Genomic DNA, 13,577 nt, shown 5'->3' on the forward strand with positions numbered 1-13,577 from the left:
TTTACATGAGTATTAACAGATGGGGTTTGATCCATTAGAGAAACCAGCAAATGAAGTCTGGGAGTCCAGAACTGAGGCAGCACAGAATTTGTACATCATACTTGGCATCGAGAGTATGTATGTCTTCAGCAATTAACACAACTGCTTGCGCAGAACCCTTTTTAGCCTCTTTGCTGAAGGAAATGAGCTGCATCTGTCCTCTCCCCCGGTAACTGTGGACCTCGTGGGTAAAAGTCTCAAAGATGCAAAACACCCACACGTTTAATGAAAATAATGAAGGCAACCTATTAAAACTGCCTTTAAGAGCAGCATTTCATCAAGCAGATCCTGCAGCAGAGAACAATCGTGACTACTTCATACACCGGAAAAGCTCCAGTTAGTGTTGGTACCTCTCAGGTATTACATCCTCCCCACCACACCTCCCCCCAAAACCCCCCAAACAAAACACATCTATTTGATGTAGTTGCTTCAAGTTTCCAGTATATGCAGGCATTTTCATAGAATGGTTTGAGTTGGAAGGGACCTTCCAACCCCCCTGCCATGGGCAGGGACACCTCACACTAGACCTGGTTGCTCCAAGCCCCTGTGTCCAACCTGGCCTTGAACACTGCCAGGGATGGGGCAGCCACAGCTTCTCTGGGCACCCTGTTCTAGTGGCTACAAATGACACAGTACTTCTCTACTATGACAACAAAGAAATCTATATAGCTATTAATGAAGACTTCATTATAATGGCTTTAGACATGTTATGTTTGTTTAATAATAGTGGCATACTTTTCGGTATGTAAAACTTATGCGTATGTTAAATTTGAGATGACACGTTAAAAGTGCTGCTTGCTTTGAATGACTTAAGGTGCTGTGTAAGGTGCTGTGGTTTTGGTGGTTAAACAGAAGCTAGGCTCGCTTCTCTAATGAAACGTTTTCCCTAATTTCTGTTCTTCGTTGTTCCGAAGCACTGCCTGTTTGCTCCGTATCCCAGGGGTTGTATGTCCAGAATCTGAAATACATTGTGATTCTCTGTGGTTGATGAGTATTATGTTGTTTAATATTTTATACTTAACACCATCATGTCGAAATGATTCCTGTGTCCTGACAGTTCACCAATCCATTCGGAAAACTCTGTATCTTCTAGGAGGGATGAGTAGCTCGGGTGTTCTCTTTATCACATTTGCTTCTTCTAAGCTCATTTGGATCAATATTTGAGAGACTGCAACAGAAGAAATCTATACTTGCTCTGGTTTCACTTTATGCTAGACTTCCTACCGTAGTCGCACAGAAATTCCTGTCAGGATTGTATGAAGTTTTCCAGGAACATGCAGGTTCTTCTTCCCTCCCCTTCTTTTTCCCATTCTTCCTCCTTCCCCCTCCCTCCCCAAGTAGATTTTCTCCTTAAACTATAATCATTGGTATTGAAGCTTGGATGTCTTGCCTCTTCAGATAAACATCTTTGAATTAGCATCTTCTGATGAAAATGTAAGCTGGGTCTCCACTGCTTTGTGTCAGACAGGACTAGGCAATTTTTTGAGTATATGCTCTGTCTATCTATAGACAGACATATAGATATGTCTGTCATATAGATATGTCTGTAATATAGGTATGTTTGTAATATAGATATGTCTCATATAGATCTGTCTGTAATATAGACATGTCTGTAATATAGATATGTCTGTCATATAGATATGTTTGTCAGACATATAGATATGTCTCCTATGGATCTGTCTGTAATATAGACATGTCTGTAATATAGATATGTTTGTCAGACACATAGGTATGTCTGTCCATAGACAGACATAGCATATACTTGAAAAATTGACTAGTCCTGTATGACACATATACATGTCTGTATTAAAATATACACACATGTTAAGATGAGCAGGTTTTGGTACTGTCGTAAGAAAACAGCAATTAATACAGACCACTTGAAGGAAGCACTATGCTAAATAAAGATCTTAAAGTGTTGAGCTTCTGCCTTTTTGACAAAAGCAAAGAGGAGCTGGTGTCCCTTAGGATCTTGAAGAACTTATCTAGCTGCTTATGGACCGTGGCAGCTCTTAACTATTGAAATCTTTGTTTTAAAGAGTTGAAAACTTCTTAAACTAAATGGTCAATGCTTATTTATGTTTTGGAGTTGAAATTTGAGATGGGCTGCTGGAGAATTCTTCCATCATTGACATTAAATAGGATTGTATTGCATTCCCTGAAATACTATTTTTCATTTAGGCATGTTTAGCAACACTGCTATCACCTCGATCAGGTATGGCCAGGTTCTTCGCTTAGGCCAGTATCATGACTGTATGGCTGCTGATGATAACTGTTGCTGGGACAGAGTGGGGAATGGAGCGGGCTGGCTGCCACTTCTGAGATGCAGCAGAATGAAAAACTCTAACAGAATAGGCTGTGCAGTAGAAAGCTTAAAGAAAGACTAAGCTCAACTTTTAAAGCATTATTTGAGTAACTGGTAGAGCAGTGTAAATAACCACAAGGGTTGAAGGCCAAGAGAGAAGATCTCAAAACTAAGATGTATTCCTTTACTGTAGCTTTACTTGTGTACAAATAAAATGAGTAACTTTTGATTTAAATAACTCTCGGCCCCATCCCACTGTTTTTTTCCCTTTTTAAGCTGAATAAGTCTGCCAGATACAGATGGATTAGATTTAATTTACGGGACCTTCGTGTTAGCATTTCTAGTACCACAGAAAGACAAGAAACTCACCGAAATTTGGGCAGCATTTAAAGTTCTGAGACAGTCCAACAACCCAGATGTTTGTGATTCCTGTTTTCTTAATGGAATTTCTTCAGCTATGCCCTGTCAAACTAATTTATCACACCATGTACCGAACATGTGCTACAATTAAGAGGTACTAGGCTCATGTGCATTCAGTAGCATATGTATATATTCACATTTCTCCCCGGGAAATTAGACAGAAATATAGCAGCCCTAATATTTAATCATTTTATAAAATGAATTGGAGCAGAAAATGCCTAAGAGGCATTCTAAAAAGCCAGCTGAAAATACTTTTGAATGCTAGCAATTCTACGACTGTCAATCCTAACAGTTACAAAAATTATATAGCCTTTCAGGTTCTTATTTCCTTTCAGAGAAATGCCCCTTGGCCTTTCTAGTCGAGTTTTGAGGTTCATGCTTTCAAGCTTTCCTATGCAACTAAAAGGATTAGAAACTCTTTTTGGCATATGCAAGCATCTTTGATAGCACCGAGCAGTTCCACGAACCAGTGTTGTAGTATCAAAGAATATGATACGAAACCCCAGGAACTGCAAATAACATTAACACAGCAATATTCTAGGAATCAGGCTTTTGGTTGTAGCCTTTCTCTGGTGTTCATGCCATGCCTCTTCCTGTGGACGCAAAACAAATGCCATTCAGTTTCTAATAGCCTGAACTCAGTCCTTAAGACAAAGGGAGGAACCTGAATTAGTGATAGCAATCTTGATAACAGTGGGGCCTTTCCTAGTAATGTGTGGTATTTTCAATGAGGACTAACACTGAGAAAACCCCATGTATTTACAACCATCCTATATATAGGACTCAGAAGTGCTGGCATTACTGTTAGAAGCTTTTAAAAGGCCTGAACAAATTTCATGTAGTTGCTTTTTGAGTTGAAGTGCTTCAAGAGGCACTGTGTTTGAGGAGGGCTAATTTTAATGGAAGGACAGGATACCATGCCACAGCTGTTTAAAAAGGTTGAATGGAATTTCTGTCACAAATGACTACATGGAAACGTCACAAAAAGAGCTCTGCTTTAAAGAGAAATAATTGTGAGGCTTCTGTACCTGCAGTAAACCTGAAATTCATTAGAAAATACTTACTAAAAAGTTCCTGTTGGGCTCAGAAGCCCTTATGGGCAGGCCTAGGACTTGGTGGGAAAATGATGGGTTGCATTTTGTCACGAACGGCACAAGAAAAGGTTATTTTGAAGGTTCTGGCAAAGCTAAAAAGGGACCTTTTTTTTTTCTTCCATGTTGCTCCATCAATGTCAGAGGCTTCCAATGACAGCTTTATTTTTACCCCTGGATGGATGATTTTCCACATGACAATGAGTGGTGCATCAAGCTTTTACAGCTTGATATCCTTTTAGTTCAGCATATTAAGTAAGCCATAGAGATATGGCTGGATAGATGATTAGATATAACCTAATGATAGGTAAACTAATGATGGATTTAAACATATAAATGTATGATTAAGTAAATCATAGATATGATAGGAATAATAGAACTATAAAATGTAAGACATATCTGATGCAATATAAACTCATGACAATTATATCTTAATACATCTTATCACAAGATATTAGAAACTTCTGACCTTAAATTTATTATATGAAATATGTAAGACATCTGATGGAAATCATGCCTCTAACTAGATATAAACAGATTGAGGGCAGTTTTAAAATACTATGTAGAGTCTTTAGGGTTATAGTTTATTTTAAACTCAACTTCAAATAGTCTGTCACTACCCGTAGTCTATAAATAGGGTTGTAGCCTCAGAACTCCCCAACAGATCTGGATTATATTGGAGGCCCTTAAAGATGGAATGGGAGCTGCCTAATATTTTTACTGCATTAAGAAACTTTTTTCTCCTTTGGAATAGGCAGTCGGCATGCTCAGTTTGTACAGAATGTCCCCACTAGCCAGATGGTGGGGAGGAGGGCATACGGCACAAGTTGCAACTCTTCTTAAATTAAACCCCCCTCTGGTGCTTCTTGGCTTGTTGCAGATGCACAGAATGCAGCTGACATCAGTCACTGATTTACTGAAAGGGATAAAGAAGGGCCCTTTTAACCCTCGCATTGTGACAAGCTGGTGGAATATACCCTCCCAGTTCACACGGGATTGTCCTTCCCATATCCACTCTTGCCAGTTGCAGTTGGGGCTGTGTCCAACCCTTGGTGATGCACAGACTTGAGTATGTGATCTATTATTTAATCTTAAGAGTTAAGCTAAAGATGGTGATGTTGGTGGAAAAATAATCCTGTTTCCAAGACAGACAGGAGCCTTTTTGTGCTGCCATGGATGTGTGGGTTTTAATTCCCTTGTGCTAAAGTTTGATATTCATCAGCAATGGTACTGAAACACTTCTGAACACTTGCTGTCCTAGCCCAGGCTGGTGTAGCTGGGTAGGGAAACAGGTCAAAATGCCCTTGTTAAATTTGGGTATTTTTGCTAAGTGTACTCACTGTGTTTCTAAGTGTTTCATAAGCTGTTTGTACAGTTTGTATTCCTCTCCTTGCAACCTTATCGTTGAAGTCAGTTAAGAATGCTCCTTAATACAGATTTTTGCGTGGGATGGTTTAGTGTGAGGTGTCCCTGCCCATGGCAGGGGGGTTGGAACTGGATGATCTTGAGGTCCTTTCCAACCCTAACTATTCTATGATTCTGTGATTTAGCCTTTCAATATACTGCTTGGGGTTACCTTAAGGTTAAGGGGTCTTTTATGCTATAGCACATAGTTGCAATTGAAGCATGCTACATTAATTGCTTTTATCAGTAACCTCTACCAGCTTTAAAAATGTGGCCTGGGACCACTCTTTAAGACATAGGGGAGGAACAAAACCCTCAAAATACTTTACTTCCATTTACACACACACAGCAGTAACTCTGAAAATGAAAAGGTAAATGGAATGTGAACGAAAGCTTGTAATGAATTTCTCCCAACCTGAAAAGCTGCTGCATGCTTGCACTTGATCATTTCTTTGGCTTTGAGTCTGAGTCAAATTACACTTCAGTGTTGGATCAACCAAATTATCTTACTCTTGCCAGGAGCTTAACATCTTGTAGCTACGTAAACATCTGTTTACTAACTGCCAGGTGCTTACTGAGTTTTACCTTCACCCTGTTTTACCCCCACCAATAGTCCTGAAAAAGGATTTCCAAGTGCCAAGAGACTTGGCAATATCACTTGTCTGTAATACATGCAGCATTCCTGACATTCTTGGGACATTAGCCTTGAATAAATTCAAAGTACTTCACTACCACTGGTTTTTTAACTGCTGATGGTTTCATTGTTGGAATGTGTTTTGTTGTCCATCACAGTAAAGCTGTTTCAACACTCACATCTTGCAATAACGTAACTGAAATGTTTTAGAAGGAAATGGGGTACTCTTCTTTCCCATTTAATGAATTGCAGTAATCCTTCAAAGAGGCATAAACTTTTACTAGGGAACAGTTTTTCACCTTCTGCTATACTTGGGCCATAACATGACTGTAGCTGCAGCTGACAGCGCAGAGGAGTGGTGCCTTGGTCCTGTAGCAGCCATGTGACAAGGCATGTTGCCTGCCTCAGCTAAGACTTCCTATGCTAACTTGTTTCACAGCATATTCCAATTATAGAGCACAATCTCCTTGGATGTGTCTCTTGGCTGGCTTTTACAGGCAACGGGAAACCAGCTCTTTTAGTGCACAAAAGGAGAAGGATTGTCTCTGGAAACGTGAAACCTCAGTAGACAGGACAGAGGCACTTCTGAGAGCTTCCCCGTTAGTAATAGTCGGCTTTATTGCAGTAGTCAGCTTTGAAAACAACCACTGAGGGTAAAACAGAAACGGCAGAAGAGCTCTGTATGCCCTCAATGGAGGGAGGTGAAAGCTGTATGGAAAGTATGCCAGGAACGTTTTTAACTATTTCAAAGTAGTGCTGCTGAAGGAAGAGAGTGGGGGGTGAGTGTGGAATATATGGAAGAAATGGAAGGTATGGAAAATTATCCAAGATGAAATACAGGTTTGACACAACAGTTGAGTGCTATGGTCAGAAAATTAATTCCTTTAGTCTTTCCCTAAAGGACAGGTTAAACCAGGTATTCTTGAATGCTCTGAGAGTGTACGTTCACAACAGCTCAAACTCATCTAAGGTTGGAACTCCCTTAGTCCCACTCCCATAGTCCCACCATTGCCCCACGCTGCCTCCCTGCACCAGTTCTGTGAGTTCAGCCTTTTTTGAGGCAGGCTTTCTTCGTAGCTGGATCAGTCCCCCTGAGCGGGGTTACTGAGAGATGATGGTGTCAGGGCCAGCACATGGGAAGCACAAAACCGAGCATCGGTGAACGGAGAATCACAAAAGCTTGGGTCCGTATCAATTTAAACTGCTGTGGTGCTGCACCCCCCTCCCTGAATGTCAGTAAGGATGCTATTTAGGGATGGGATGAGAGGGTTAAATTTAACGGTGTTTTAAAACTTGGTGAAATGTCATTTAAGGCTGCCATAAGCCTTAATTGGCATGATTGTACAGTGTCAAGACAGGGCTGAACTAAAGTCATTTGGAAATGTAGTTATGTTTCTTACATCTTAACATGCTCAGAGCTCTAAAATTAAATGAGCACTTGTTTCCTCTGGGGAAAATGTATCATTTTTCTTCTTTTAAATTTAGTAAATGGCTTTTGTGTGTGTGTATGTATGCATATACACACACATATAAAAACACTTACACTTTAGGTGGTATTACCATGTATTTTCCTCTGGAAAATTCTATCCAGAGACGAGATGATTGCTATCTATCAGCTATCGGTTGAACAACATGGATGGAAAGGATATGGGGAGGAAATACGCAATGCAGGCTTTACCAATGACACGTGCCCTTTAAACTGTGTAAATGAGGAGCTCAGTATCATCCTTCCCCTGTCCTGACTCCAGTCATACAAGTACTCTGTAGAGGACTGTAAAAGCACTGGTGAGTTTTTGACAACAAGAGGAAAGACAGCAAATAATGAGATGAAATCAAATGCAAATCCATCTGACCAGAAAGTCTTCTTTTCTTCCAGAAAAGCTAATTTGTGCTCAGTGTATTGAGGACAGTTTGAATTATACCTAAAGTAAGCAAATAGTTGAGGAGCCTGTTTCGACAGAAGGATCACGTATTAACCTTTTCTGCCCCAAACTGAAATGCTACAGAAAGCTTTGTCCGTGCTAAAACACTACTGATGGTTACGATAATGTATAAATAAACTTTTGACGAGATTAACAGAAGTTGTAGAAGATTTCATTAGCATTGCTCAACACTGACAGAGTTTAAACAAATGCATCTTTAAAAGGATCTGGAAGCTCAGTTCAGAGCAACAAGTGCTGTTACAGTCTGAAAAGTGACTTGAACAGTCTTCCAGATCTCCCATCTGTGAGCCATGCAGTTATAGGTATCTTTGTTATCTTTAAAATACATTTTACTACTTCTGGTAGTGCTGTAGCACATGGGAGTAGTTGAGATGAAGTTGAATTCATTGTAATCATGAAGACTAAATTAAACTGCCCATGGCAGGGGGGTTGGAACTAGATGATCTCAGTCCTTTCCAGCCCTAACTGTTCTATGATTCTAAACTTGAAGTTAAGCTTGCATATAACCATGCTGCAGGTTAGGGGCTAGCTGTTCAATGCCATTAGACTGAATTCTCCCTTCTTCTCTTCCGATTGATTGATGGTACTATCTGCAATGTCACATATTTATTATCTTTCAATTTTTCCAAGCCTTCCAGAGGCCCTTTATTCTTCTGAAGTAGAAAGGCAACTGAAAGCAACTTTTGGGTTGCCTTTGGATTCACACAGAAGCTAACTATGCTTGTTGTACAGCTGACTATTAAAAAACCAACCAACCAAACCCTTTTATCAGATCGCTAGTTTCCAGCCCTCAATGGCTAGAGGAGCACAGAAAGTACTGAGAGCTGCAGTACCTTTCTGTGCTCCCCACACCTCTTCCACCATGTTGGCTGTGCCAGAATAACCACTCCTGATTCAGAGAAGTCTCTGTTTACTGATTTGCTGGGTTATTCAAGACATGTATCAGTTCCACCTCCATTTCAGTGTTTTGTCAGTTTGAAGTAGTGATTCTGAGATAATCTAGTGGCTCCCTGCTGCTGATAGCCACTCGTAGAAGGCAAGGTCTGACTTGGGCATCAATAGGAGGCAAAACAGGAGAGGTCTGTGGGGAAAAGGATGGGGAAGGGATGAGGGGTGCGGGGGGTGTGTGGTGCTGGGGTTGACAGGATGACAGGAACTCTTCTTGATGCAGAAGATTAGGATCATGTTGTGTAGCATTTAAACCTGACAACACACCAAGAGAAGGAGAACGCCTGGGGCTGGGGGCTTCTTAAGCTGTCATTGAACCCTCATGAAACTGTGTTCTCCTAAATGCAATCCTAGTATCAGCAGGTTGACTTGCTCTTTTAGGAAGCATTTTCAGGTCTGTGAACTAGAAGAGAAGACTGGTGATCTAACAACATCCAGTCTTTTTTCTCCAAATACCTGTAACTATTGCACATCCTTTCAAGTACTGTTTATGTGAAGTTTAGAGATTGTTTGCCCTTGCATATTTGAATTTGTCTATGTTCTTCTAATTCATGCATGTATTTTTAGTGCAGTTATTCTCTTGTGGCTAGACATGTTTGCTCATTGGATATTTATTCAGAGGAGCATTTAACGGCAAGATTTTTTTACAAGATTAAAAAACAAATCCTATTCTAATAGGATTATTCCCCACAACCAGGGAGGTTGTGAGTGCTCCATCCCTGGCGGTGTTCAAGGCCAGGTTGGACAGAGCCTTGGGTGGGATGGTTTAGTGTGAGGTGTCCCTGCCCATGGCAGGGGGGTTGGAACTGGATGATCTTAAAGTCCTTTCCAACCCAAACCATTCTATGATTCTGTGATTCTAATTTGTGAGTACAGCTGCCTACAACCAGTTCCTGTAAGCAAAGCCCTTTTCTTTAATTTCAGACTTCATCTCCACAGTCATATTCTAGTAACGTTTCTTTGGTTGGCCAAATAATGCCTTTGCCACACTCTTTAACGAGGCTTCCTGAAGATACTAATGCTGTCCTGATACACTCTTGTGTATCAAGCTCACATTAAGGTCAGGATTTTTTAAGCAGCAATATTTAGCAGCAGATGGAGATAAAATACTTTGAGCATTGTTTATTAAACAGCCACTGTTTGTAGGTGTAGAGTATGGCAGTAGCAGCAATATGATCTTCAAGGATGGATACAGTCCTGGTATAACGCAAAAGAGGCACCTCCCAGCTGCCTGGCAGCATCACAGCTGTGTATGGTTGCTGTAAAGAGATTAAGCTTCAGAGATGAAGATTTTTCAGCTGTCACTATACAGTAGGGCTTGCTTTTGACTTTTTTCTCCTCTTTTAAGACACATGAACACAGGATGTCTCTTAGCACGCAGACTTCATCACAGATATTGAGACCTTAATAGGTCTAGTTGCAAACAAGTTCAATAGTGTTCAAGAATGAAGCCTTGGGTGGGATGGTTTAGTGTGAGGTGTCCCTGCCCATGGCAGGGGGGTTGGAACTGGATGATCTTGAGGTCCTTTCCAACCCTGACCATTCTATGATTCTATGAGAACACCCAATTTTCTCCCCAAAACTCTTCTCAAGTAAAGTACTTCAAATATTCTCTGGATGTAAATAGTATTAGGGCCTACAGGCTTTGTGGTTTTTTCTTCATGAAAGTATTTACATAACTTTTTCATCTTTAATAGTAACATCTGATATTGAAAGCAAGAGCTACCTGCTTTTAACAAAATAACTGTTTTGTGCATCAGTTTTGTGTTGAAATTGAGGCATCATAACTAGCATCACAATAGCTCAACACGGTTCTTTGCTTCCCTTACGAACAAGTTAACGTAAGCGCATCTTGGGGCAAAGTCATTGTTCCAGTGACAGCGCTACCTACTTGTAGTGGGATACTTCAAAGAGTAACCACAGAGATGTTCAAGTAACAAGGCAACTATATAGGACAGGTCAGAAACTGTGCATAAAGTTTTCTCAAACAATTAACCTGCTTCTTGTAATCTTATTTTCCTGAATGCAAATATCTACTTTAAAGCAGCACTTGTAACTCTGCTTTGTGTCTCAAAACATACTGGCAAATCCGTATTATCCTAGCACTCAAGCAATTTTATCTTCAAGAGCTTCAAAAGAATCATACAACAGTTAGGGTTGGAAAGGACCTCAAGATCATCCAGTTCCAACCCCCCTGCCATGGGCAGGGACACCTCACACTAAACCATCTTACCTAAGGCTTGCTCCAACCTGGCCTTGAGCACTGCCAGGGATGGAGCACTCACAACCTCCCTGGGCAACCCATTCCAGTGCCTCACCACCCTAACAGGAAAGAATTTCCTCCTTAGATCCAATCTAAACTTCCCCTGTTTCAGTTTGAACCCGTTACCCCTTGTCCTGTCACTACAGTCCCTGACGAAGAGTCCCTCCCCAGCATCCCTATAGGCCCCCTTCAGGTACTGGAAGGCTGCTATGAGGTCCCCACGCAGCTTCTCTTCTCCAGACTGAACAGCCCCAGCTTTACTTCACCTTGTTTAGCAGAGGGATTCAAGGGACATGCTATTACGGGTTGGGAGATTTCATTAAAATGCTTAAAATTTAGTTCCGTTAAATGCTTCTTATGAACTGACGCTGATTTGGGTTGCTGCTGCTGCTGCTTAAGGCAAGCAAAGCCAAGGTGATGTCAGTGTAATTGTACTCCTCGGACCATGTTGTCATGCTTCTTTAGAGATAGGGTGTAAAGCCCACAATTAGCATGTCTCCATTAGGTTCTGACCTTGCAAGTCAAGAGGCATTTTATCCTTGCTCCTGTATCATACCTTAAATATAACCTTTATTATTTTGGCGGAAATCACTTTTACTTAAAGACTTCCCCAGCATCAGAGCTCAGCACTGGACCCGTAGTTTTAAATAACATTCCTTTGGTGGCTAGGTAAACATAATGGACTTGGTACAGCATTTTTTTCACCCCAGTACTCAACTAGTGACACGAGCGGTTGGATTGGGAGCTCAAAAGGGGTTTCAAAAGTAGCCACGTTCCATGTTAAACATTTTGCATTGAGTCGGGGTCTCTTCGGCTGACATTTGAAAGCCTGTAACTTGATGATGAAGGAAGCGGGGCTACAACCCCCTGCTGCGTGCACTGTAAGCCCAGCCGCTCTCTGTATGCTCCACGCTCGCCTCACACACGCACTGCTCCGGCACGGAGGCCGCAGGGGACCGCTCCCTCACGGCCGGCGCCGTGGGCCCGCTCCGGCTCCCATCCTGGCGCAGAGCTCCTCACACCGCTTAACGGCTCCCCCTCCGCCCGGGCAGGGAGGTGAGGAGACCTCTACGGCGGGGGCACCCCCCGCCGTGGCCGGGGCGTTTAAACGCATCCCATGGCTGCGGTACCGAGCTAGGGATAGAGAACAGGGCACAAGGAGCCGCCTCCCTCCCTCCGCCGCCGGGAGAAGGGAGCAGTGGGCGCAGGCGGGGTGATGGTGCCGGGGCCGCCCGCCCGCCCGCCCTCCCTTCCTTCCGCCGCCGTGCCCCGCCCCGTCCGCTGCCTCTCCCGCCGCCCGCGGAAGTGAGCGGGGCGGGATGCGGCCGTGCCAGCGCTCGGGCCGTTCCGAGCCGCGGAGGTGAGCGGCGAGGCGGCAGGGACGAGGCGGCGGCCACGGAGCTGCTGCTTTGCGCCTCTCTCCCCCCACCCCCGACCCCTTCACACCTCCACCCGCGCCCCGCTCCCCGCAGCGGCCTGCGCCATAGGGTGAGCGGGCGGGGCCGGGGCGGCTGCTGAGGGAGCCGCGGGGGGTGCTGCGGGGCGGGGGTCGGCGCTGTGCTCGCCGCTCCCCTTCGGCCGGGCGCTGAGGAGAGGCGGCGCGGGGGGAGCGGTGTTGCTTGGGGGGAGCGTTTATTTTTAGGTGCGGGGCGTTCGTGCCGTGCGGAGCCCCTCCCCGGGCCGGACGAGGCTGTCGGGGGCGAGAGGGGAGGCGGCGGCGGCCCTGCTCTGTGTTGCTGTAGGTGCTGGGCAACTGAGCCTAATCCTTGGTGGCCGCCGACAGCTCTGCGGGCGCCGTGGATGCGTGTGGCTGCTCCGCGCTGGCGGGTGTGGAAAGGCGGTGGCGATTCGCAGGGTTCGGCTGCCGTGGGGGGGGGGGGGGGGGGTCATTTTTAGTTTCTGTTCTTTTTATCCCCTCTTTTAGCGCAGGTGTTTCTCTTGCAGATGTTGCCGCAGGTGGGGGCGAAGGGAGCAGTGTGATTGCCTGGGATCGGGGGGCATCTCTGTGTTCACCTTTCAGCTCCCGCTCCAGCGCTGCTGTTGCTAAAGACTTTTGTAACTATCGACTCAAGTACGCTTTCGATGGAAAATGAAGGTAAAGGTCTCATCAGAGTCACTGACTTCAGTGGAGCTAGGAGGATTTGTGCATGCGATTTGGTGACAGCTCCTGCTGGTGCGTGTGCGTGTTTTACTGTTCCAGGGGGTTGCGGGGTTGCTCTCGTGTGTTAATCCTGTGGTAGGAGTTCTGCTCTGCACTCTGTGGTTTAAGACTTGTAGGACCATTGCTTTTCTTCATTTGTGCTGCTGCTTGTCGAGATAATAATCCGTTTTGTTCTGTCCTGGCAGCTATTCAGAATATCTCTTGTGTGTTCTAGGGCTCTGTGGGTTTGGAATAGAAATACTCTATTTAGACAGGGGCTTCTGAGCGTTAGTTGCTTGGTATCTGCTTAGATTGTATGGTTTTATTGAGTTTTATCTTTCAGGGTGAAACTGGGAAGCGGTGTGTTTTGTATTGAAATGTTTTTGTGCT

The 13,577-nt window shown here is 43.7% G+C and overlaps 1 protein-coding gene across 5 annotated transcripts in view; it reads left to right on the forward strand.

Moving 5' to 3' along the window:
* Positions 1-13,577, forward strand: part of ATP2C1 (ATPase secretory pathway Ca2+ transporting 1) — a 65,550-nt gene that overhangs the window by 4,105 nt on the left and 47,868 nt on the right. For 2 of the 5 annotated variants that reach the window (XM_065665484.1, XM_065665481.1), the window contains exons 1-2: positions 12,315-12,407; positions 12,992-13,142. The exons of 1 other annotated variant lie outside the window; for it this stretch is intronic. Coding sequence is in view for 2 of the 4 variants with exons in the window: in XM_065665481.1 (XP_065521553.1) it covers positions 13,137-13,142 (6 nt within the window). In the remaining 2 variants the exon portion in view is untranslated. Of the gene's footprint in view, positions 1-12,314; positions 12,408-12,427; positions 12,536-12,991; positions 13,143-13,201; positions 13,221-13,577 lie in introns of those variants that run through there. 2 more of the 5 variants (XM_065665482.1, XM_065665485.1) reach the window with 2 other exon arrangements.

Source organism: Lathamus discolor, chromosome 2 (assembly GCF_037157495.1).
Source record: "Lathamus discolor isolate bLatDis1 chromosome 2, bLatDis1.hap1, whole genome shotgun sequence".
NCBI classification, from domain to species: Eukaryota; Metazoa; Chordata; class Aves; order Psittaciformes; family Psittacidae; genus Lathamus; species Lathamus discolor.